At 41.4% G+C, this 27,958-nt stretch overlaps 1 protein-coding gene across 1 annotated transcript; it reads right to left on the bottom strand.

Annotated features, from left to right (window-relative positions):
* Positions 1 to 2,590: 2,590 nt before the first annotated feature.
* LOC308290270 (protein NLRC3-like) lies at positions 2,591 to 25,171 on the bottom strand. The gene is made up of 12 exons (XM_080732056.1): positions 25,071 to 25,171; positions 21,956 to 22,054; positions 20,984 to 21,097; positions 19,542 to 19,664; positions 15,250 to 15,354; positions 11,997 to 12,043; positions 10,289 to 11,637; positions 9,756 to 10,243; positions 8,769 to 8,948; positions 8,169 to 8,318; positions 7,138 to 7,196; positions 2,591 to 3,985 (listed from the first exon to the last, which is right to left on the bottom strand). Exons 2-12 carry the CDS (start codon positions 22,033 to 22,035, stop codon positions 3,438 to 3,440), a joined length of 3,243 nt encoding a protein of 1,080 aa, XP_080588182.1. The 5' UTR covers positions 22,036 to 22,054; positions 25,071 to 25,171; the 3' UTR covers positions 2,591 to 3,437.
* Positions 25,172 to 27,958: the final 2,787 nt, after the last annotated feature.

Genomic DNA, 27,958 nt, shown 5'->3' on the forward strand with positions numbered 1-27,958 from the left:
GTCGCTTATCTCCCGATTAGGGAGTCTTACTGGTTCCCTGTTTTATTTTTTATGACTGCTTTTATGCATAGTACTGTGTTCTATCTGTCTATCTATATCTATCATAGTACTGTGTTCTGTCTTTCTGTCATTCAATGTTATATGAGTTAAATATCTATCATAGTACTGTGTTCTATCTGTCATTCAATGTTATATGAGTTAAATATCTACCAGTAAGACTCCCTAATCGGGAGATAAGCGACCGTAGGTCACTTATCTCCACAAATAGGGCAAAAATGTGTTTTGCCAAAATCTTCCTGATCCATGTTGATGACATGAGTGTAGACATACTGTGTAGTGATTTTCGTGATTTTAGGGCAAAATCTGTAGGAGCAGTGTCCAAAAATGTGTTTTTAAAAATCGGCCTGGAGGTGGCGCTATATGGGAGAGATTCATGTTGATGGGATGAGTGTAGACATACTGTGTACCGATTTGCGTGATTTTAGGGCAAAAATTGTAGGAGCAGTGTCCAAAAATGTGTTTTGCAAGAATCGGCCTCATGGTGGCGCTAGAAGAGGGCCATGTGAGAAATGAGGGGTGGGGTCTCCGCGCCGGCAAGGCGGACGAATAGGTACCGGCCCCGGCTGTCCCGGTCGCTCCTAGCCGGAGTTACGGCATTTTATGTGAGCTGCAGTGTAGGGGGTCCTCCACTGGGGGCGCCACCACTTTTGCATCCGTTCTGGAGCACCAGGAGTGGGTGGTCCCCGGGAATTCCCCGTGAGCAGCCCCGTTGGGGTGGTCATTTGGTCAGTTTAGCACATTTGGTCATTTTTTTACATCTGGGGGTCCCCCGGGGGTCCTTGGAGGTTGTAGTTTGGCAGGTAAGGAACGTGTGTGCAAAATTTGGCATGGATCGGGGCAACGGTTGCGGAGATATGAGCAGGGCAAGAGTGTGACGTGTGAGGTGTGACAGACAGACTGACTGACTGACTGACGGACTTACACTTTGTGCAGGGTTTGATAGTAAATGCGACCTACGGTCGCAATCATAGTACTGTGTTCTATCTGTCTGTCATTCAATGTTATATGAGTTAAATATCTATCATAGTACTGTGTTCTGTCTGTCTGTCATTCAATGTTATATGAGTTAAATATCTATCATAGTAATGTGTTCTATCTGTCTGTCTTTCAATGTTATATGAGATCCTGTGTAAATAAGCCGAAAAGCATACTAGGATCTCCTTTTAGTTGACCTTATATGGTCAACTAAAGTGCTGTTATGAAACTGTACTTTTTCCTATTGCAACCTTCTAATACATTCTTCAATCAATCAATCAATCAATCAATCAATCAATCAATCAATAACCTAATTTACACCCATTAAACCTCAGTATAAACTTAAGTCACTCTAACAGCTGTTTGGGACACCTTCCTCCTCAGTGGAAAAACTGACTGCAGGCTACAAAATAAAAACACATGTTTTTCACCGTCTCCTCTCAGAGTAAAACTAGTAAAAACATTATTCTATTATTCTATAACTTACAGTTGGTTGATGTGGTTGTGATCCATCATCATTTTAACTCCACAGCAGGAGCAGTAGCAGCCATCCTCCTCCACCGGTACAGAGCTGATGTCCTCCCCGGGGAAGGAGCACCGCTCCCCGGGTACAGAGCTGATGTCCTCCCCGGGGAAGGAGCACCGCCAATAGACCCGCCCACTCTCTGAGTGAACTGCTTCTCTTCTCAAGCTCCAGCGCAGAGTCTGAAATCAGGCTACCATGTTCTACAAAATGTTATGCCTCAATTAGTTCTCCTAAGGTGTGGGGGGGGGGGGGGGGGGGGGGGTCCCAGTTAAAGGTTGAGAACCACTGTGCTATAGAGCCAGTGTGGCACTGGTCCGGGGACCACCACTCCACCAGGGGTCCTTGAGGGGGTTCCAGGGGGTCACCAGCTAAATGATTGTTAGGAACCAAATGGATCCTTACAGGTCTGTGATTTGGATGTAGTTTTAGTCGAATGTCTTTTGAATAAAATTCCATTTAGTTTTACTCATCTCGTCATCTGTGATAGTTTCAGTATAGTTTTAGTGGACTAAATATCACAAGGTTTTATTCAACTGAATCTACAGTTGATTTTGTCGACTAAAATGTATTTTGGCCAGCGTTGATGGTGTTGTAATGCCTGATTTTGTTGAATGCTGAAAATAGCAGATCTACAAGCTCACAACGCGTCAGTGTGAGCTTGTAGAAGAGTATGTTCAGCATGTTGGTGTTCAGCTCTAACATCAGGTTCAAATGGAAATGATTGATTATCAAATCATCATCAATTTCACCTTCCAATCACATTCATGTGAACACAGTCACACATTGCTTGTACTGTATAATAAGAATAATAAAATAATAATAATAAGGGTAATAATAATAATAATAATAATAATAATAATAATAAAGCTTTCTAAGCATGGTGCTGTTCACAGTACATCAGATAGTCTGTACCTCAGAGCACCTTGACAAACTCACCCAAACTCCATAGAAATAAATACAAGGACACTTACTGTACATCATCAATATACATTTATTTACTGTTGTTATTGTTTCAGAAATGCTAACAGAGCATTGGGAATATAATATAATATAATATAGTATAGTATAGTATAGTATATTAGTATAGTATAGTATAGTATAGTATAATATAATATAATATAATATAATATAATATATGTACAGTCAACTTTAGACAACATTATTACAAAACTATCAACCACTTCAGCCCTATGTACATTTCAGACATGTGAAAATAACTGATCTACAAGCTCACAGTGTGTCTCGATGCGACACATTGTGAGCTTGTAGATCAGCTATTTTCAAAAGATTTTTAAACATTTTGTTAATTTGAAAACTTGTGAAACAGGACATTCTGTATAATGAGTACTTTAACATTTTCATACTTTAAGTGGGCTACATTTTCATGCCAATATTTTGGTACTTTTACTCAAGTACATTTATAATTGCAGACTTTAACTTGTAACAGAGTATTTCTACATTGTAGTATTGATACTTTTACTCAAGTAAAAAAGTGATTAGTTTTCCACCACTCTATTTTCACAATGTGTGGTATGATTAATATATAGAGATGAAGTGGTTTTTATTGAATGTTTTTACAGATAGAATCAGAATCATCCCAGGTTTACAGGTGTAAAACAGAGGGTGAAATTAGTTTTTGTTCAACAATAAGCTCCATTTAAACACAACCCTGAGTGTACTGAATACATAGAAACATAAACTATATACATAAATATATACAGTACAGAACCCTGACTGTACCTTATACTGTACATATAAACACACACACACACACACACACACACACACACACACACACACACACACACACACACACACACACACACACACACACACACACACACACACACAGGTTGATGTCAACACATCAGAGACATTATCTGTCCTCACAAAGACACACTGAGGAGGGGGATGAGGAGAAGGGGTTAAGCCCAAACCCAGGGTAGAGTGGTTCAGTGAATGTGGACTGGAAGGTATAAAGGTGTCTCAGTGAGTCAGAGGACACGTCATAGAAGGACAGAGTCCCAGCAGCATGGTCTACATACACTGCTACTCTGTTGGAGCCAGAGGAACGAACAGGGAGGTAAGTCTGCCTACTATTGTGATGGACACTGTAAGAGCCATCCCAACAGACCAGACTCCAGGACAGATCATTCCATCCAAGCAGAGTACCCTTTCCTCTCCTGCTGATTCCTCTGTAAGACACTCCTATCAGAACCGGTCCACTTGTCTCTACCTCCCAGTAACAGCGTCCAGTCAGACCCTCTGTACACAGAACCTGATGACACTTATCATCAAATCTGTTAGGATGATCAGGGTATGACTGAAGCTCCTCCCCCTCTGGCCGAGTCACCTTCTTGTTGTTCTCAGAGAGACAGAGTTTTCTGTTCGCTGTGTTTGGATCCAGTGTGAGACGATGGGAGTCTAGAGAGACAGAGAGAGACAGAGAGAGAGAGAGAGAGAGAGAGAGAACACGTACGTACGCACAAACGCACACACACACGCACGCACGCACACACACACACAGTGAGATAGACACAGGCAGAGAGACAGGCGCAGAGAGAGAGAGAGAGAGAGAGAGAGAGAGAGAGAGAGAGAGAGAGAGAGACAGACAGACAGAGAGAGAGACAGAGAGACAGACAGACAGACAGTAACTAGAAATATTCAAATGTTTTACGTATTAAGTAAAAGTAGTAAAATACCACAATGCCTGTATTCAACATGTAATTACAAGTCATGGAATCAAAATATACTCAACAAAATAGCAGATCTCCAAGCTCACAACATACCAAGATGCAACGCGTTGTGAGCTTGCAAATCTGATATTTGTTTGCCAAATTAAAGGCTTTAAGTGGTCCTGTGTGTTTTGTAGGTCTATTAATAAAGTAACTATCAACTGATGCTGTCAAATAATTGTAGTTGAGTAAAAAGTACAATATGTTCTCAGAAATGTTGTAGAGAAGAAGTAATGGAAATACTCAAGTAAAGTAAAAGTACCTCAAAATTGTACTTAGACAGTACTTGAATACAGTACCTAGACTATGATAGGAGTGGACAGATGGGGGGGGGGGGGGTGTCCTTGTCTTTAAATATTTTCGAAACGCCCCGATTTCACGACAAGAACAAGCGGAATACGACCTGGCAACGTAAGGAGAGCCAATAGAAAAGAGTTTACCCATGAGTTTACCCTGCACGCCTCGCCTCACTGCCTTTGTGTACTATTTTGTCCCCAAACTGTAAGAGGTCCCCTACATGACATCAAACCAGCAGTCACATCGTCATGAATGGAATTATGTTGGGATATTAATTTAACCCAATATCGGTGATGTGCACAGTGTGCTTTGAGTTCTTACACTAAAATAAATCAAGCATGTGTTCCCCAATCCCCACAGCGTGTGCTGGGCTGGGCACAGCCAGGTTTGGAACTTTGGGTTTTATCATCAGGAAGCGTGTAATCTCCATAGGCTCCTATTCATTGCTGCTGCAAAGAAACGGCTTTATCTTGGAATCTACTTTCAAAAACACTTTCATCGCCGAGAACCGCTTTATTTCAATACTACACTGCTTGTCATTGTAACTTGGAAATAAAATCGGCGCACATGTCCATGATGTACGCTTTTATAAAATATTTCCACAGGGATTATTGTCTCCACCAGCCGAAGGCATGGGGGAGAGTATGTTTTCGTCTCCGTCCGTCCGTGCGTCCGTCCCTCCGTGTGTGTATCCTCCAGTTTGTTACCACCTGATCTCAGTCGCCGTTGGCCCGGTCGCTCCCAAAATGAGCACACACACTCCCTGGATGCCAATTCAGACCCACATTTTTCAAATGGGCCTGTTCTAGCGCCACCATGAGGCTGATGTTTGCAAAACACATTTATGTACACTACTCTTACAGATTTTGTCCAAAAAGAATACAAATCGGTAGGCAGTATCTCGACAGTCATGTCTGTTGGATTTTGCATATTCCATCCTGATTGGCTAAGATTGGCTTCCAAAGTTTGTAGGTTTGAGCCGCTTTGAACAAAATGCCTCAAATCACAAACACAAAGTGCAATTATCATGAAATCGCACACACGTTCCCACTAGAGCATCGCAGCGGAAGTGGATTCCTGGGGTCACTTAATATTCCCCATTCATTTTCGCCATAGACTTTTACAAAAGCATTTATAACAATTATGTTAAGCCTCGAACCAAGCCATCCAGGATGGAGGTGAATCATGACCATATAACCTTTTTTTCTATGAAAAGAATATTTTTAAAATCGCTAAACAAAGGGTAGTTATTAAATGTAGTATATCAAATAATGTAATATTAAAATATGTTTTCACATAGGATCAAAGGTTGTATGATCATGATTTACCTCCATCCTGGATGGCTTGGTTCGAGGCTTAACATAATTGTTATAAATATTTTTGTAAAAGTCTATGGCGAAAATGAATGGGGAATATTAAGTGACCCCAGGCATCCACTTCCGCTGCGATGCTCTCTAGGCCGAGGAGGAGATACCACTTCAATTTTTTTTAAATCAGCCTCATGGTGGCGCTATAACAGGCCGATTTGTGGTTTTACCTATAACTCCACCGATCAGTGTCAAACCTTGTAAGCGCACTCCCTAGAGGCCAATGAAAAACCTTTGCCCTGCATTTTTCATATCTGCCTTTTATAGCGCCACCAGGAGGCCGACTTATGTAAAACACAATTTTTCCTATTATTCCTTGAGATTTTATCCAAAAATCATGCAAATCAGTACACAGTATCTCGATAGTCATGTGATCAAGTCCGATCCGTCTGATATTTCATATTCCATCCTGATTGGCTAATATTGGCTTCCAAAGTTTACAGAATTGCTCAGTTTTTGAACAAAATGCCTCAAATCATCAACGCAGCTTGCGATTAGCGTGACATTTGCCACACATATTCCCACTAGGTCAAGGAACGATGCTACCTTTTTCACATTGGCCTGTTATAGCGCCACCAGCAGGTAGACTGGTGGCGCTATACATTTTTGGAACACAATGCCTCATATCATCCATGCAGCGTCCGACTGCCATGAAAGGTCTAAGATTGGCGAATAACACATGCCACCCTTTTTACATTGGCCTATTATAACACCACCAGGACGCCTGGCCTGGTGGAGACCTGTGCTCGGAAGAGCACTGCTTCTAGTTTATTACTGTGTTAGATATACATTTTGGAGTGGATACATGTGTCAGATAGTTAGACAATGCTGCTCCGCATGTCTACAATGGAACAAAGTGGTGTAAGATGAATCCTACACCACCTCAGAACTTTACGTGAGATCTGATCCTACCCTACGCCAACGTCAAAGTCACCATGCGATGATAAATGCCTGACAATTTGTCTAAAATGGCGAACGCCAAAAATATGATGTGCACTACGTTGATAAATGAAGGCCAGTGTGTTTTGGGGACATTAACAGAATGTGTGGCAGAAGGAGAGTTTTTTTACATGGGGGTTGAACATTGCAGAAGACAGACAGACAGACAGACAGACAGACAGACAGACAGACAGACAGACAGACAGACAGACAGACAGACAGACAGACAGATACTCACATCTTCTAAGGAGTTGAGGATCAGGATTAGAATTCCAGAGTTCTCCTCCATGTTTCACTCTGTAGGAAGTAGAACAACAATGCATCAATGTGTGACTGTCTAACACAACGTCTCCACTACCTGACACTACAGTGTTTCTGCTAGCATTATCTTGGACAGACAAACTCACTGTCAGAGGAGTGGACTTGAGACTCTACTTGGACTCCAGTTTTGACTTCAGAGTCGCTCGATCAAATAAAAGACTTGACTCACCAATGACTCATGACTTGACTTGACTTGAGACCACAAGTCACTTAACACCTCCCAACAAGCCAAATGTTTAAAAGGTGTCCCACCAAACATGAATTCAGTTCATATGCTGAGCACAAGCAGACCACACACACAGTGCCTAGGGCAGCACGTTCCTGAAGGGGCATCAAAATGCCAAGCCAATCACCATAGGCTGATAATCTTAAATAAGTAGATGAGTTATTTTAATTTATTAGTAAATAAATTTCTTACATTTAATACATTTCTGTACAAAAGAAATGTATGGACATTGAATGAATGATGGTGTGGGTGCGTACATATGTATGTCATATCTGTAAAAATGCAGGAACTTGAAAAATATGTGTTTTGATTTCAAAAGGTGAATTTTGACGGAGTTGATCATTTAGACTAGATTAAGTCTGTGCAGCAAGCGCACGCGCGCGCACACACACACACACACACACACACACACACACACACACACACACACACACATTTCTTTGTTTTTTTTTGCTTCTGTGAGTGAACGTGAACGAACAGGTGAGGTGATGACTTTATAAATTTGGGGTTTATGAAATCAAGTCCCGCAAATTTCACCTGGTTAATTTAATGCAACAGATTCTATACATAAACATGAATCTTCAGCAGGTCTATGACTGTATAAATGGGGTGGGAGGAGGGGATTGTTGGGGCAGACTAGCACAATAGACATTATGCCATTGGAACATGAAACAAGGGAATCACTGCACTAACCAACATGGACACAGTCCAAGTCTACTCACTGCAGAGACTCCAGTCCAGAGAAGTTCTTCAGTCCAGACACTGGCAACACGTTGAAGTTCAAGTCTAATTCTCTCAAATGAGAAGGATTACATCTGAGAGCTGAGGCCAGAACTTCACAGCTCCTCTCTGACAACCAGCAGTTCGTCAGTCTAAATGAGAAATAAAACACACAATGTTTGATTGTCTGCTATAAAATACATTATTCCTGGATAGAGAACCTGCTTACAGCCACCTATTAAAGGACCTGGTCTGGATGGAAATGTGGGTTAACGTGTCAAAGGCTGAACATTAAAAAAAAAAAAAAAATGGAAGAGGGTTAGACAGACAGACAGACATACTTTACTGGTCTGGTCTGAATGGAAAAGTGTCAAAGGTTCAACATTACAAAAAAATAAAAAACATAATGGAAGAAATAATGGAAGTGGGTTTTTGTGAAATTATCTCAATTATAACATGTACATACTGTAGTTACTGTACCTACTCATGTGTGTTACTATGATATCAATAACCTTATTCATAATCTTCAAATAAACAACGTATTCATATTACAATCACATGATAAATCACTGATGGAAATAATGATTGTAAATTAATCTCACCGTAGAGTCTCCAGTCTACAATGAGGACTTTTCAGTGCAGCACAGAGTAGATCCAGTAGATCCAGGTCCAGGTGGTTGGAACTTAAGTCCAGGTGTCTCAGATGAGATGGATTAGAACTGAGAGCTGAAGACACAACTTCCATGTGTTCCTTCCTGAGGCGATCGCAAAAGCCAACAAGTCTGTAATGACAGATTAAATGTAAAATCAGAGATGATCAATCAGAACAAGTTCACTGTCAATCAGACAGACGCACGCACGCACGCACGCACGCACACACACACACACACACACACACACACACACACACACACACACGTACGTGCATGATTGTGTTGACTAAAACTGACAAAAAACTTTTGTTGACTACTTTTCACTGTCAAAAACTAAATAAGAACTACATGAAGACTGATGAGTAAAAGACTAAATAATTATATTGACAATTTTGTCAACAAATACAAGCTAGACTAAAATGTTAGGGAGGGACTATAGTGGAGAAGAGATCCAGTAGAACTAAAATACTAAAAGTAATTTCATGTTTGGTTGCACTGAAACTAAATGACATGACGTCATGAAAATAGCAGCACAACATGTGAGCTTGTAAATCTGCTATTTTCATTACAACACCATCAAGGCACCAACAATACATTTTAGTTGACTAAATCAACTGTAGATTTAGTTGAATAAATAAGATATTGTGTGTGTGTGTGTGTGTGTGTGTGTGTGTGTGTGTGTGTGTGTGTGTGTGTGTGTGTGTGTGTGTGTGTGTGTGTGTGTGTGTGTGTGTGTGTGTGTTAATTTGATAACTATTATTGTCTCTTGTTATGGTTCTGTGAATTGATAGATGTTTTATATGATGTTTGTGTACTTTGTGATGTGTCTGGGTCAGATATGTGACCAAAATGAACCATCATGTCTAGTTATAGTGTAGTGGTGTGAAGGTACATTGATTCTGTTCTACTAAGTTTTCTATTCACATGACTACTAACCGAGCCTTTCTGCAGTTCCTCACAGCTGGGATCAGTCTCTCTCGCCCCAACACATCTGTGTTGTATTTGTCCAGGTCCAACTCCTCCAGAACATCCTCTGACATCTGCAGCATGAAGGCCAGAGCTGAACACTGGGATGGAGACAGTTCTGTCTTTGATCTGTCCCCTGACTTCAGGTACTGTTGGATCTCCTGAAGTACTGAGTGGTCGTTCATCTCCATCAAACAGTGGAAGATGTTGATCATTCTCTCAGGAGAGTGATTTTCAGTGGTCATCTCCTTCAGGTTGTTGATGACTCTCTGGATGGTCTCTGGACTCTTCTGTGTTTGACTCAGTAGGCCTCCTAACAGACTTTGGTTGGACTCCAGTAAGAGGCCATGAAGGAAGCGGACAAAGAGGTCCAGGTGGCCATTTTGACTCTGCTGGGATTTTACCATGACTCTCTTCAGGAAATCTTCCAGGGTCATTTCCTCTCCTCCTCCTCCTCCTCCTCCTCCTCCTCCTCCTCCTCCTCCTCCTCCTTCTTCTTCTTCTTCCTCTCCTCCTCCTCCTCCTCTCAGGAATGTCTCCAGTACCTTCATGTTCTTCTGTGTGAAACAGTGGAACAGGTAGACTGCAGCCATAAACTCCTGGATGCTCAGATGAACAAAGCTGTAGACCTTTCTCTCAGATTGAACAGTCTCTTCTTTGAAGATCTCTGTGCACACTCCTGAGTACAGCGAGGCTTCTTTCACATCAAGGCCACACTCTTCCAGGTCTTCTTGGTAGAACATGACACTGCCTTTCTCCAGATGTTCAAACGCCAGCCTGCCCAGCTTCAGAAGAACCTCCCTGTCCTTCTCCATGAGCTGCTGTTGATTCACATCATGACTTTCTTCATACTTCTCCCACTTCCTCTTTGTCTGGACCGACAGGAAGTGGCTGTACATCGCAGTCTGGGTCTTGGGCAGCTGTTTTTTCTCGTCTGTCTTCAACATGTCCTCCAGAACGGTAGCGGTGATGGAACAGAAGACTGGGATGTGACACATGATGTGGAGGCTCCTTGATGTCTTCATGTGTGAGATGATTTTGCTGGCCAGCTTCTCATCACTGAATCTCTTCTTGAAGAACTGCTCCTTCTGGAGGTCCGTGAAGCCTCGTACTTCTGTCACCAGGTCAACACGATCAGCAGGGATCTGATTGGCTGCTGCAGGTCTGGTAGTTATCCAGAGGAGGGCGTTAGGGAGCAGATTCCCCTCGATGAGGTTTGTCAACAGCAAATCCACTGATGATGTCACTGTGACATCAGAAACAATGGCATTCTTCTGGAAGACACGAGAACCAATGCGAATGTTCTCGAATTTCAACGGAAACCGGCTTTCATCCAGACCATCAAAGATGAGGCCAACCTTCCAGACAGCGAGCTGCTCTGCTGTGACCTTCTTTAATTCTGGGTGGAAATGATGGATCAGTGAGAGAAGACTGTGCTTCTCATTTCTGACCAAGTTCAGCTCCCGGAATGAGAAGGGAACCAGGAGAATGACATCTTGATTTTCCAAACCCCTTGCCCAGTCCAGAGTGAACTTACGCACAGAGAATGTTTTTCCAATGCCAGCAATGCCCTTGGTCAGAACTCTTCTGATGGGTTTGTCTCTGCCAAGGAGGAGGGGCTTAAAGATGTCAGAGCATTTGATTGGTTGGTCATGGAGGATCTTCTTCTTTGAAGCTCTCTCAAGCTGCCAGACCTCATGTTGGGTATTAACCCCTTCACTCTCGCCCACTGAGATGTGGAGCTCTGTGAAGATGCTGCTGAGGGAGGGCACTTCAGTGACGTATGTCACACGATCAAGACGGTTCAAACCGACCTTATAATCCTTTAAATCCTCCTGTGGACTGACACCTGCTATGAGAAGACAATGAAGACATTTTAAACATTCAGTTGAATGTATAACTTTACATCCACACAGCTGTGTATGCACATTATTAATTTAACCACTTAAACCCCAGCTTCCGTATTCTGGGGAAAACTTTTACAGAAAATAGCTGATCTACAAGCTGATATGTAAGCTTGTAGATCTGCTATTTTCGGTGAAGATATCAGATCACTGGTTTTCATACAGAGTTGATAAGATGTTTAGCATCATTATTTAAACATGGATACTGATGACACATTGTGGACATTTAGTCTGACAATGTCTCCTGTCATTTCAAACATTTCAGTTATTAACTGTGTTCATTAATGTACATTGTGTCTGGTCTTACTGTGTCCACTGCTGGTGAGTATTGGAAGAAGCCACTGCTGCACTGAACTGTAGTCCCATTGGAAACATAATATATATATATATATACGTATAGTTTAAGAAAACATTTTAAAACATCATGGAAGTAACACCAATAACACCAGAGAAAGACGAAATAACGCCCCCAGAAATATTGAAAGGAGACATAACGCTTCCAGTAGGACATGTTATTGTTACTGCACCAAAGGAGCGGTTGCGTCACATCCGCTTTATCGCGCACTCATCATTTCTATTCCGGTTTGCCAGACTGTATGCCGGGAGCATTTGCCCAAATCGCAAAGGCAACAGTCTGGCCTCGCGAGACTACTGCTGGTGTGACTGGGTGTCTTCAGTCCAGCTGTGGTTCTGGATCTCTTGAACGCCTGCTCTGTCACAACACAACCACTCCTCTCCCTCTCTCTGTTGAGACATTAAGACATTACAATACTGTATAATAGTATTTAATATGTAAATATAATATAATACGACATATAACATAATGTATTTGTTCACTCTGCATTGTGTTGATGTACAATAATAATCTCCACTATGTCATGGAACTATTGTATATTCATAACTCTTTCATTCATAAATTACAAAGATATAATTTGTGCATTTGTCAATTGTTTTGACAGGTTAAGCCATATCCATTGTTGTCCTTACTGACAGGTCTATATCTATTTGACAAAACCCCTGTCATCTGTAAAAGGACTGCATTGCGACCTCTGTCGCAGTTTACCATGGGAAATGTCACAGCTTGTTTTTACAGTCTATTGGTTGGTTCCCTTGACACATCACTGTGACATCACAGGTGATATCACAGGTGACATCACCTATGTAAAAGTCTATATATGGATATTCCCCAGAATCCCTTTTATGCCCATATCAAACTTTTTTTTATTTTGATATATGAAGATCCCTGATGTCATCGATATATATCACTGGCCAGATGGCCAAGGCATGGCCCATATCTGTGTGGCTGGTTCAGATAGGGATCTCCATGTATGGGCATAAAAGATATTGTATGTTGTGATGTCATTGAACCACTCTAACAGAATCCATTTTATGCCCATATATGGAGATCCCTGATGTCATCAATATTAAGCCCATATCCAGTGTTGTACCCGAACGTGTTCAATGAACGATCGTTCACGAACGCGTTCATATTTTGGGCGAACGTGAACTGAACGTTCTTTGTTTCCGCTTGATGAACGCTATTGTCGAACGCGTTCATTCTGACGTCCATGAACGGCGCTCGTCGGCTCGCTCGCTCGTTCGGTCCGCGGTATTCTGTCCTCGCGTCTTTCTTTTCATTCACATTTCACATTATGCTCCAAAAACACCCAGCTGCAGACTTGAAGACCTCGTGAAAGTTGATATGTGAGCAGATTGAGCGCCTCGGTGCTGTCTGCCTGGGTGCTTCTCTTCCTCGTTACGTCTCGCAAAGCAAGTAAAGCCTGACTACTTCGCCGTATGATGTGTGTTGCATGCCGAAAATAGCTGATCTGCAAGCTCACAACGCGTCGCATCCACAAGACAACGTGAGCTTGTAGATCAGCTATTTTAACCAACGCTTAAACATGCTGATGGGCGCGATGTTTAGAAACCTCTGACTTCACAATAAGCCCCTTTTCGACTGCAGCTTTAGCACCACACCACACTACACCACACCACACCGCATCACATAAAACATATATACATTTTCCATTACACATAAGTAGCCCTATTGGTAAGAAACAAATTGACCCTTAACTTATAACACAATAGAATCTATTATCAAGTATTACAACTATATCCTGGTGGTCTAAATGAAAAGTCAGTGAGTGGCCAGTCATTATGAGGGTGCAGGAAGACTGGGCACTAGTGGTGGGCACCTAAATATTGTGGGCACTTTTCATTTTAGAAGTTTTGAACTTGAACTTTTGAAAGTGAACTTTCCCAACACTGCCCATATCTAACAGGACTTCATATGGGAATGCCCATATATGGAGGAAGACAGCCCATATCTGTGCGGCTGGTGCAGACAGGGATCTAAAAGGGATGTACTATATACAGTACATGGATCTCCATATATGGGTAACTGGTCCGATATACATCACTGGCCAGATGGCCAAGAATTTGCAGAATTGACATGCGACCTTGCCCTAAAGGGCATGTCACCCTGAGGTATCTTACTAGTGTATATTGTTGTGACAGTTTGACAACTGTCACTTTTGCCCAGTACCTGTTTATCAAGGGTGCACACTTGATGGGCAGGAAACATGGACAAACAACAAGCTGCAAGATTTCATTCAACAACGTTCAACCAACAAACCACAAACATTTCCACATTTCCCACCATGGCTCTCCTGTGGATCCCAAAAGAGTCAGGGTGGGGTTCCAGTCATTAAATAGGTGCCGGAGGCACACCTGGGCCCACTGAGTGGCCAACTTGGGCCAAGCCATTATGTCTGTGGACGGGGGAATCTGTGACCACAGTACATGGACATTTAAATTGTTATTTGTCAATGAGGGACATTGTACAATGTGTAGAAGACATGGAATGTCTACATTTTCAACTAGGTTCGTTATGATGCATTTTGTATTGTTTATATTGTTCAAGAACACAAACACAAACGTATAGTTATGTTCAACACCTTGATGATTTGGTCCCTCTAGTGGGAGGGGCCATGGGGCTATAAAGGGGTGAGCTAGCCTTTTCTCTGACAAGTCTGTACTGGGGTGCTGTGAGTGAGGTGCTCAGGAGCTGCTGTCATAAGGTGATTAGTTTTGCTAATTAATATTTGTTTAAGTTAAACCATGGTTAAAATGTATTATTTATAATAGGCCTATTGTTTGTTTTGCTAATATTTGAGTTTGAGTGCTTTTTGCTTTATTTAGTTGAGCAGTTAAGTGTTATTATTTTGAGTATTGGGATATTTAAGTATTTCATTATTTTGATTTATATATATGACTAGTATTTTGAGTTATGACTATTTTGAGTTTGATTCTTGAATATTTGAGTTATTGAGTTATTGATTTTGAATATTTCTTTATTTTTTTTCTATGTCAATATGCAGAGCTGGGTCTCCATGTAATTGTCACCTTTTCACCTTTGGGAAATAAAACCTGTTAAAACTTGCCAAATCTGTGTGCTTGCCATCTTATGTGAATGCCTGGGTCATAAAGCACCCGTACCCACGGCAGGGGCATTACAATTGTATAGTGTTATATATTGTATAGGAGGATTGACATACTGTGTGTGTGGAGGTCCAGGTTCACTGAAGTCGGGAGGATAATCTTTAGAGCGGTCACTCTTCATAGACACACAGCTGGGTGTTGGAGACTCTGCTCTGTGACTTCTGGAATCATAAAAATGTTTATACATTTATCATGTGAATGAAAAAGTAATTTTATTTGTATGTAGTATGAGAGAGTAGATCTGTTTTGGGCTCTTCAATGTTCAAAAAACAGGAAAAACTACACAAAATAGCAATACAAAGTGTAAAAGAAAGAAAGAAAAAGTAGTTTGTTGTATAGACAGATATTCCAAAGTTGGTTGCATAGATATTAGTCCTTGGCTTGCTGTATACATTTAGATATTCAATAGTTTGATACATTGATCAAAAGGTTCTTAAAGTGGGGTTCAGGGCCCCCAGGGGTCCTTGAGGGGATTCCAGGGGGTCCCAAGCAAAAGTGTTTCATATATAGTCAGGATCAGTTGAACTACATTAACCCTATAGACATCAGTTATTTGATAATAGCAGATAAACAAGCTCACATCATGTTGCAATGCGAACCATTATGAGCTTGTAGATCTGCTTTTTTGCTTGAATAAAATTGAAGTTTTGAAACATTTTAACAACATATCTTGTATGGAGGTCACTGCCACAACATATTCTCAGAAGGTGGTCTGCAGACAAAAGCATTCATTTGGGGGTCCCTGACATGAACATAATTGTGACCGCTCGTGGTGTTTTGAGACACAACGGGGCCATGGTCATTTTTCTACTTTTTACGAAACTACAGAATGTAAGCTTTCATATGATGTAACATTAATTGAAATTGGATAATATTTGAAGAAGATACGGTCATTTGAATCTTGTTGATCCAGAAACAGCAAAGGAGAGAAAATGCCCTTCAAAGGTTTCTCATTTTAACACCTTTTCCAGGCCCCAGACAATGGGAGGGACATAGTAGTTAACCCCACCTCTAACCACTCCCCCACTAGCTGTCAACTGTCAGTCAATACTTGAAATTTCACAAGACAGGCCTTCAAGCCAGTAGATCAAATAATACTCATGAATGGTATAAAGTAATTAAGTAAATGTACTTAAGAAATCTACTTAAGTATAATTTTGAGGTTAGGTATTTGTTCTTACTTGAGTATTTCCAGTTTCCAATACTTAGACTCTACTACACTGTGAGCTTGTAGATCTGCTATTTTCAAATTAGTATTTTCTACTTTTTGAAAACCATTTGAAATGAAAGATGGTTACTTCATGATGTATTAATAGGCTACTAGTACTATTTGTACTTTAAATACATTTTGATGGAAATACTTTTATACTTTTACTCAAGTAAATTCTGAATAACAGACTTTTACTAGTAACAAATATTTCTGCATTATAGTATTGATACTTTTACTTGAGTAAAGATCTGAGTACTTTCCCACCACTACTCTCTTATTTCTTTGCCCAAAAATGCGCCTCTCTCTCTCTCTCTCTCTCTCTCTCTCTCTCCAAAGTGATGCTCACTTTACCAGTCGCTCTAATTCACCCGTCATCTCTCTCTCACGGGGAAGTTCGAGTAGCAACGCAACATGTTTTGTAACATGATGGAGACGGAGGGAGGGACAGAGTTACAGCGTGTGGCCGTATGAAATGCATGCAATAATAAGAATAAAGTTAATCTGGCGTTGATTTTAAACCAATTGAACCCCGGATCCTTTGAGCTAAACCCACCGAGCCATGACAAAGAAAGGGGGAGGGGGAGAGAAAGAGAAAGAAATGTTCATCGCAAGCGACTCCTCTACAACTCAGTGAAGCTGGACTTTAACTTCGCCGTACGACATGTTGCATTCTGAAACTAGTTGATCTATACAACACGTCGCATTCGCGACGCGTTGTGAGCTTGTAGATCAGCTCTTTTCACCACGCTAAAACTTGCAGGAGGACTCGGAGATAGAGTCACCGCCGCTGTGATTTAGGCAAAGCGTCCTGTTGTATTCCTGGTACATTCACAGCATTGTAACCCACCACTGATTCTCCCCTGTGTCACCGTTTTATTTTGCGTCGGGGAGTGCTGTAATCAGCGCATCGCCTGATTTTCGCCTCCATTTACTGGCTGTCCTGTACATTAAAAGCTTTAAGCAAGCGTGCTGATACAAAGTGAGTTGCAAACTAGCCATTATAAGAAGATACATTGATACTGTTGTGTTTACTGTTTAGAAACACGTGTGCTTATGGGCGGTGCTCGCCCAGTGGGGAGAACCACCGGAGAACAATAGGCGAGGCCAATCGCAAGCACTCTATGTAAATATGCGGAGAAATGTTCCACCCCCAAATAACTACGGAAAATGTCTTAAAACAGAGCCATGTTTAAGACTATAAAACGATGACTGTATGAATGTAAAACGCCCATCTCTTGTTATTAAAACCTTCATCAACATTCAAACTGTTTTATTATGCCTAGAAACGAAAAAGACAACAAAATAAAATCGAATGCATTTAGTGCTATTGTAGAAATCCATTACCGCCGAGTTGTGTCTCAAAACACCATGAGGGGACACAATTGAGATCCACTGACAGAGATGTCATAGTTTGTTACATAGATAAATACACACAGAAATGACATAATTTGTTGCATAATAATGTATTCCAGATAGACAGAATCAGAATCACAAACGGAACACAACGTAATCGTAACGATTGATTATGAACATATTTCAGCTTCTGTGCTTCTGTGTCAGCTTCTCTGACATCACTGTGATGTCAGGGGAACCAAATCCCTTTTGTGTCCATATATGGAGATCCCTGATGTCATCAATATCTAGCCCATATCTGTGAATATCTATGGGTACCAGGGGTCTTCATATATGGGTAACTGGTCCGATATACATCACTGGCCAGATGGCCAAGACATGGCGTGACCTCGCCCTTTAGGTCGCTTTTCACCCTTAGGACACTGATTGGACACTGGTCTGTCACAGAATTATTCACGATTCTTATTTGCTCTGTAAATTGTGACAAGTTAACACATCGGGTGCCCACGAGGTGTCTACACGCCAATCTCTTTGATGTCTCTGGAGGCCCACGACGCGTTTGACGCGTTTTACAATAATCTATACTGTACTGTAGTTACTGTACATTGCTACCGCAATGAAGGCTCTACCACGGTGATCAAACGCCAACAATATGGGAAAAACACTACATTTCCCAAAATGCAGTGCGGTACACGTGACCAGGATGTGTAGTCTCCCTGCAGCCAATCACAAGCTTCTGTTCCTATCCTGCACTGCACTCTATCGTCCCCTCGCAGGCTCGCACGACCCGTATGTATCATGGATACTAGTATTTTCCCAGTAACGGAGTCTTGGCGGAGATACACGTAACATGGCGGATTCTTCTCCTAGTCTAGCTTTTTCAATCACCATGTTCAATGCGCGGTCCTTTCTACCTATCGTGACACAAACGCTGTGGCCCAGGTTTGATAAAAAGATGTCCTGACTGAAAGAAAACTTTATCGTAAAAATAAACAGGACATCCGTGGATTACATTTACTCGTATCATGGATACTATTTTCCCAGTGACACGGCGGAGGTAACGTAACATGGCGGATTCCTCTCCTGGTCTAGCTTTTTCAATCACCATGTTCAAAACGCGACCCTTTCTACCGCCCGTGACACACACGCTGTGGCCCAAGATTGGTAAAAAGCTGTCCTGACTGAAAGAAAAGATCATTGTGAAAATAAACTGGACATACTTGGATTACATTTACTCAACGTATTATGGATACTTTTTCCACGACGCGAAGGTACGTAAATGACGTGTTGCCATGGAGACGATGGGCCCCTGCGAGGGTAAACCCTGAATTAACGTGGGCATCCGATGTGTTAATACACTTCTATAACCTCATAGACTGTCTATGACACAGCATTTATATTGATCTACAACTGATGTCTGTCTATGACACAGCATTTATATTGATCTACAACTGATACTGTCTGTCTATGCCACATCATTTATATTGATCTACAACTGATACTGTCTGTCTATGCCACAGCATTTATATTGATCTACAACTGATACTGTCTGTCTATGCCACAGCATTTATATTGATCTACAACTGATACTGTCTTTCTATGCCACAGCATTTATATTGATCTACAACTGATACTGTCTGTCTATGCTACAGCATTTATATTGATCTACAACTGATACTGTATCTGCTCACTGACACAAAAAGACACAAACAATGTCTTGTATCTGAGATACAAGACATTGTTTGTGTCTTTCCAGTTGAAGTTCACAGAGATCAGTGATCTTACCTTGTGTGTGGAGGTCCAGGTTCATTACTGAAGTTGGGCACAAATCCTTTAGAGCGGTCACTCTTCATAGACACACAGCTGGGTGTTGGAGACTCTGATCTGTGGTCAACACTGCTGAAACTGCTGAAAGATATACCGTAATTATCATGTGGATGATTTTCTTAGTTTCTTTTTTTCTTTCCTTTTTTTATTATGCTATATAGAAGTATAAGGGATCTTGAACACTGAGTCCATAGTTTTTGTAAGCATTTTTTCATCAAATACAAATAATTGTAAACCTGCACAAATTATTACTGTAACATTTCACAGAACTAAAAAGTAAATGTAATCATAATTTACTTTTGTCTCTCCATTGTTTTGAGGGCCCTCAGTGGGTGAAATACCAGACTTGATCACAGATTGGAGGTGTAGCAACCTTTGATATGTACATTGTATTCTAAAGTTTAGAATGTGTGTAGCAACCTTTGATATGTACATCTTATTCTAAAGTTTAGAATGAAGGTTCACAAACCTTTTACCCTGTGACCCAAAAGAGAAATTAAACATTTGCCTGGGACCAAAACTAGTGAAAACAGCAGATCTACAAGCTCACAACGTATTGCTTCGCGTTGCATTGTGATCTTGTAGATCGGCTATTTTCACTACTCCTTAATGATCATTTTCTAACATTTATGACATTTCTTATTTGTATTTGTTTCAAAACGTACTAAAATGTGGAGGGGAAAATGTTTTGAAATAAACAGTACCAGTGGAGTGTTCTAAACTACTGTGTGACTGATGCCAAATCAGAGGCCTAATTTCAGAAAGAATGAAGGCCCATTTCCCATCTTATCTTCATATATCACAGCTATTTTCTGCAAAGTGATTTGGTGTAGAGAGGAAGATATGTGTGGACCAAGTACAGAGCCCTGGGGAACCCCAGTTAACTAAGGCCATGGCTACACGGAGCTGGATATTTCTGAAGCTAGACATTTTTTTGTGCTGTTGGGGCTTGCAGCCACATGAAGCTGGATATTTTGGCCGCAAAGCTGGATATTTTTTAAACCGGATAAATAAGTGAAGACATTGAAAAATATCTGATTCACTGGATCCGTGTAGACAGGGAACCCGGATATTTGAAGACTTTACTGTGTGTGTGCTTGTTAGACCTAGATATCTTTGTTGTGTGGACCTAGCTATTTTTCTATGTGGATATCTGAAAAACCAGGATATATGAAATATCCAGCTCCGTGTAGCCATGGCCTGAGTATATAGAGAAATATCACAGTGGAACATGCTGCCTTTCGGCCTGGTGGAGACAATTAGAGCAAGGAGAGTTTCAACTGATGATCAAGGAGCTTCAGAATTATTCTCATCATTTAATTCATTTATTTGACCAATTAATTTCAGTGACCAATCTTGCAAGCACACACTGTTTTATTGGCATTCCAAAGTGATCTTACCTTGTGTGTGGAGGTCCAGGTTCATTACTGAAGTTGGGCACATGTCCTTTAGAGCGGTCACTCTTCATAGACACACAGCTGGGTGTTGGAGACTCTGCTCTGTGGTCAACACTTCTGGAATTATACAAAATGCATCATGTGAGTTTGTTCAGTAAGGTTTCAAGTCCATTGCAGCAACCAGAAAAACTGAAAATAGCATTAAAACAAAAATAGAAATACACTTTCAAAAATAATTTGATTAAAGATAAAGTACAGCAAAACTGTTGCGTAGATCGATATATTCCATATACTGTAGCCCTGGCTATATTTGTGCACACACACAGGTTTGTTTCTCTTTTTTGGGGGGAAATTAGCTTAGCTTTTTGGGGTTAAGTTAACTCATTGGGTTAACTCATTGAAGACATTAATATGTAAAGACGGGCGGGCTGACGATCAACGAGCCACGCAAACCAGCGGCTCGAGGGGAGTAGCTGAAGTAGTTGAAGTTGATTGACACAGACACCTGTCAGTCATTCTGACCTTATGAATTATTACATTGCGATAATGTGCATTATCATGCATTACGTTTTTGTTTAGGGGCTTTAACTGTCTTGTTATAATACTCAAACACAGGATGTTTTCACTTGCCATCTACTGTTAGGAATGGCCTTACTAGAGATATGCTCTAAAAGTGTGAAAATCATATTTTTGATTTCACTAGGTCTTTAATGTGTGCAAATGACCGGCCAGTAGGCGGGCTCTAGACCAGATCTGAGCACCGAGCAGTAAATTAGAAACAGTTTTCCAGCAAATCCACAACTTGTTCGCCTGGTCGGCATTTGCGGGAGATTTATGGCCTCTCGGGGGTGTCCCGGAGCGGACGCAAAATCCCAGAAGACTCTCGGAACTACCGGGAAAGGTGGGATGTCTGTTATTGTGGTGTGTACTGTATATGGTAATGTTCTAGTGTATTGTTCAGGAGGATTGTCATACGTTAAACATGGAGGTCCAGGTTCATCTTCTCTGTGATGTTTGTCTCTTCCCTCCTCCTCTCTCTCCACACTCTCACTCATCTTTGGGTCTTTATTTAACCTGTCAGGGTTACAGAGCATACAATAAACCCTCTTTAGGTCTTTATTTAACCTGTCAGGGTTACAGAGCATACAATAAACCATCTTTAGGTCTTTATTTAACCTGTCAGGGTTAAATAAAGACCATACAATAAACCATCTTTAGGTCTTTATTTAACGTGTCAGGGTTACAGACCATACAATAAACCATCTTTAGGTCTTTATTTAACCTGTCAGGGTTACAGAGCATACACTAAACCATCTTTAGGTCTTTATTTAACCTGTCAGGGTTAAATAAAGACCATACAATAAACCATCTTTAGGTCTTTATTTAACCTGTCAGAACGTACAAACACACGCGCACGCACGCACGCACGCGCACACACACACACACACACACACACACACACACACACACACACACACACACACACACACGTTAAATGTTAACAGAATCTCTTTCCATCACAGACCTAAAATCAGGTTTTGCTTACATGATGAATCCTCCTAAGAATAATCACAGCATGGGGTGTCGTGGTGGAGGGGATTTGGGATTTGGTCATTATTTATTTAGTTTGTTTTTATCACATTGACACAGCAAACCAGGAGTCAGCCCAGCTCCTCATCATCCAGACATCAGTCATATCAAAACTCCACTACTGTAACTCTCTCCTTCCAGCATGTGCCCTTAAAGGAGTAGTTCACCCCAAAATAACATATTTTTCTATTGATTACTCATGCCATGGAGACTTGAGTTCAATAATATTTTTTTGTGTTTGTCGACAAAAAAATTATTATAGTAAATTTCCCCCCATTGATTCCGGATGGGGACCCAAATGCATTCGGGTCCCCATCCGGAATCAATGGGGGTACATTTATTGTAATGTAATTATTGCCTTAGGAATGCAACGAATACAACAAAAAAAATATTATTAAACTCAAGTCTCTCAAGTAATCAATAAAAAAAAGTCATGTTGGGGGTGAACTACTCCTTTAAACCTCTCCAACGGATCCAAAATGACATGTCTGATAGCCTAGTGAAGTAAATGCATATCGCTTTCCTCCAAGATGGCTCCACACACACACACGCACGCACGCACGCACACGCACACGCACACCCACACACACACACACACACACACACACACACACACACACACACACACACACACACACACACACACACACACACACACACACACACAGCATCCTGTGCAAAATGCTTATAGGTTTTGACGTCATCACCAGAGAAAGAGAGAGAGGGAAACAGAGAGAGAACAAGGCACACAGCAGCAGCAGCAGCAGCTTCCTGTCAGACAGTTTCTGTGAAACGGCCTGATCTGCGGTAAGCACATGGCACAGTGTTTTTACGGGACAGTGTTTTTAGCAGGTGTTTCAGTCAGAGTGTATCAAAAAGGCAGCTGGGTTAAGGCAGACCGAAGCTTGTGATTGGCTGCGCAGAGGTGACTAAAGTCTGGGGGACGGAGATGCACCTCAACTTAACCCTAACCTCAGTAAAACTAACACTGGTGAATGCTAACACTGGTGAATGCTAACCTGGTGAATGCTAACCTGCTGACACTGGTGAATGCTAACCTGGTGAATGTTAAACTGGTCGGACGGTGTTTAACCCAGTTGCTTTTTTGATAAACTCGGACTGAAAGACCTGCAAAAATACTCTCCCGTAAGCGCACGCACACACACACACACACACACACACACACACACACACACACACACACACACACACACACACACACACACACACACACACACACACGCACGCACGCGCGCACACACACACACACACACACACACACACACACACAGTGACACACACACACACACACACACACATGCGCACCTGCATGCGTGTGTGTGTGTTTGCACTATATGTACTATACTTGTGAGGACATCAACATTTTAGGACAGTGATTTTTTTTTTCCTCTTTTACATTTTGGAAATTTTAAACATTCGTCTAAAAACAGCAGATCTACAAACTCACAACTTGTCACGCTGCATCTTGTGATGAGCTTATTAGATCGCCTACCTTTCTGTGCATGACATTGGCTGAAAAGTATCGTAACATTTAACAGACTGAGTGGGGCCGGGAGACGGACCCCAGCCCCCCCCCCCACTCAGAAGACAGGGTAAGCAACCCTGACACCAAGAGAGCTAGCTCACTTGAGCCCCTTTTCCACAGACCCCACTCCACACCACACCGCCCACTTGTGCCAGGTTTTCCACTACAAGGACCTGGGTAGAGTGGTGTGAAAGTGGTACTAAACATGGTACTAAAAAGTATCCAGTCTAGAGTAGGTCTGAGCTAGGCCAAACAGGGCCAAACACTTCATAATGACTGATCACTCACTGACTTTTCATTTAGACCACCAGGATATAGTTATAATACATGATAATAGATTCTATTGTGTTATAACCACTATTATAATCTATTACAGTGTATTATAATTATCATAGTAATACATTAATACTTTATTGTGTATTATAATCACAGTTATAATCCATTATAGTGTATTATAATTTAGGATAGTTGTAATACAAATGTATATTGTATAATAATCACAGTTAAAAGGGTCAATTTGTTTCTTACCGATAGGGGTACTTTTGTGTAATGGAAAATGTAGATATTTTTACGTGGTGCGGTGTGGTGTGGTGTAGTGTGGTGTGGTGTGGAGCTAAAGCTGCAGTCGAAAATGGGCTTTGGAGGAGCGAGTTACGGCCAGATCTCTTGCAGGGTCGTTACAGTATAACATATAACTCAACTATCAACCCTTAAACCTCTTAAAAATAAATAAAAAATCAGCCGATCAATTATGCTTTGATGGCAGATTGATTGATTGTTATAACAACTAGGCCTACCTCTGATCAGTCAAGGCCTCAGCCCCTCCCTGTGATCTTTGATTAAAGTGCTTAATGTTTATAGAATAATAGATTACATGTAGACCTATGTGTTGTATTTAATCTAATCTACATTCATGTATAGAACAGATGGATTAATATTATTAAACACACTTACCCTCCATTAAACTGTGTGTGTTGGTCCTTCTGCGTTGCTGTTCTTCTCAAAATGGAGCCTGTTTTCTAACTGTCAAACTTGTTGTTTCATATGAAGTGAGGAACTTTTATTATGACTCAGACTTCCTCCCACTGTAAGGAACAGTCCTGGTCCCATGATGCCCTCCAGTGGTCACTGTGTGCAACATGTTTAATGTTTGTTAGATGTGTTGCAGATGTGAGTGTGAGCCAGCATTGATTACTCTATTGTGATTGATAAACTAGAAGCTATGGGTGTTGACAGCACAGCAGTGAGATGGATGCACTCTTACTTGGTGGGGAGGGAACAGATGGTGGAAGTCAACGGAACCCCGGAAGCCTCTGACAGAATAGAAATGTATGATATGCTTTTGTTTTAAACATGTTTGTATTTTAGTTTGTTTTAATGTAGCCTACAATGCTGTATCAATGTTTGCTTGCATATTATCTCTGGGCCAGCTGTGGGTCTGGCAGGCTAAAGGTGTCGTGAGGTCGCACCTACAGTGTATATTGGAAGGGGAGAGTGTTTTCTGCTGGTGTTTCAGTCCCAGCGTATCGAAGGGTGCGTTCGGAAATGCGCACCGGGTGTATGCTCAGTGTAGTGAGTACCTAAACCCAACCCTAATCCTAACCCTAACCTCAGTAAAACTATGCCTAACCCTAACCATAACCCCTAACCCTAACCCTAACCTCAGTAAAACTATGCCTAACCCTAACCATAACCCCTAACCCTAACCACACCCAGTGCGCATTTACGAACGCACCCTTTGATACACTCTGACTGAAACACCAGCAGAAAACACTCTCCCATATTGGTAGAGCGATGATCAATCAGGCCTTCTGGTGTGTGTGGACTTCTTCCTGTTCTTTGATGTTAAGCTTTGATCAGTGATTTCCTATTTCCTGTCATTGCTTGAGTCAGATGACAGCTGTCTATCAGGTGTCACTTTTAGGAGGGTCCATCTCTATGGACCAATACAGTATAAAGTCAATGTATTCATTAAGTTAGACACAGTAACCTGGCTGTCACACCGCGAGGTGGGACAGGTCCCAGCTCTCTGTACAGGCTTTTGCTATGCTGTTTGCCATTCTTGGATTATGCTGTTATTGCCTTCTAAAATAAACGCTTGGACATCTACACGTCATCGTTCTGGAATCATATTCTTATTAGATATAGGTAGGAGCTATAGTCAACTTTTTCTTGAAAAAAAAAAAAAAAAAATGTTTCGAAAATATTTTATAAAAAAATAAGCTTCATATATGTGTTTCTATTCAAAATGACCACAAAAAGCGTAAAATAATGATAAAATAATCATTTTGGCCATTGTCAGACCGACACTTTGTTTACATTCTAGTCTATAGACTAGGATGTAAACAAAGTGTCGGCCCTACAATGAAAAAGTTGACTATAGCTCCTTTAAGGTTTTAGAGTGAAATTCTTATTTATCAGCCTCCTTCAAAATTGGTGTGAAAGGTCACCTTCAGACGACCACTACTGGTGACTTGCACATCTGTTGTTTTTATCTAACCTGTTTTTATTATTGTATTTTCTGCTTTTGTAATTGATGTTATCCTATGCAAAGTGCTCTGTTCTATCAGTCTGTCTTTCAATGCTATATGAGATACATGAAGTGGTTCCTGTGTAAATAAGCCATAAAGCTTACTAGGATCTCCTCTCCTTAGTTGACCTTGTACCAGTGATTTGTGCTGTCATGAAACTGTACTTTTATCTATAATGCAAACGGCTAATAAACTCTTCAATTAATCAACACGCACACACACACACACACACACACACACACACACACACACACACTATGATAGAAACCAGTAAGACTCCCTAATCGGGAGATAAGCGACCGTCAGGTCAGCCTGATGGTGGCGCTATATGGGACAGATCCATGTTGATGACATGAGTGTAGACATAGTGTGTACCGATTTGTGTGATTTTAGGGCAAAATCTGTAGGAGCAGTGTCCAAAAATGTGTTTTGCAAGAATCGGCCTCATGGTGGCGCTAGAAGAGGGGCATGTGAGAAATGAGGGGTGGGGTCTCCGCGTTGCCTTGGCGGACGAATAGGTACCGGCCCCGGCTCTCCCGGACGCTCCTAGCCCGAGTTACGGCATTTTATGTGAGCTGCAGTGGAGGGGGTCCTCCACTGGGGGCGCCACCACTTTTGCATCCGTTGTGGAGCAGCAGGAGTTGGTGGTCCCCGGGAATTCCCCGTGAGCAGCCCGGTTGGGGTGGTCATTTGGTCATTTTTGCACATTTTGGATTTTTTTTACATCTGGGGGTCCCCCAGGGACATGGGGGTCCCTGGAGCTCCGGGGGTCCTTGGAGGTTGTAGTTTGGCAGGCAAGGAACGTGTGTGCAAAATTTGGCATGGATCAGGGCAACGGTTGCGGAGATATGAGCAGGGCAAGAGTGTGACGTGTGAGGTGTGACAGACAGACGGAGGGAGTTACTTACACTTTGTGGTGGTTTTGATAGTAAGTGCGACCTGACGGTCGCAATTAATTAATGTTCCACAAGGATGAAGGATTTGAAGAGTTGACAAAGATTTATTCAAAGAGGCAAAAAGTTGAACAGAGTAACAGCAGTAGTAGATCCTTTGAGGAGCAGGCCTCCTGGCCTCTTGGTTGACCATTCATTCAAAGAGATTGAATGGAAGGAAAGCAAGTATATCATATACACATTTGTTGCTCTATAAATATTTCTACTACATTCCACACTTTTTTTTGTGAATGAATAATCTATTAATTTACATACAACAGGATATTTATAGAGTGCCAAATCAATAGACATTTCAGACAATTACAGTACATGTTGAGCTATACCTTACAGAATAGTAGATCTGCTTGTTTGGGTTTGA

This window comes from Nannobrachium achirus (genome assembly GCF_963921795.1).
Source record: "Nannobrachium achirus genome assembly, chromosome: 8".
Classification (NCBI taxonomy): domain Eukaryota; kingdom Metazoa; phylum Chordata; class Actinopteri; order Myctophiformes; family Myctophidae; genus Nannobrachium; species Nannobrachium achirus.

Excerpts from the sequence above, each read along its gene's own strand:
- LOC308290270 (XM_080732056.1), bottom strand. The coding sequence starts at position 22,035 with ATGAGTGAGAGTGTGGAGAGAGAGGAGGAGGGAAGAGACAAACATCAC. Across the intron at positions 21,098-21,955 it reads CCTGGACCTCCATGTTTAAC|AAGTGTTGACCACAGAGCAG; the intron begins GTATGACAATCC and ends GTATAATTCCAG. Across the intron at positions 3,986-7,137 it reads TCCTCAACTCCTTAGAAGAT|ACTCCCATCGTCTCACACTG; the intron begins GTGAGTATCTGT and ends CTGTCTCTCTAG.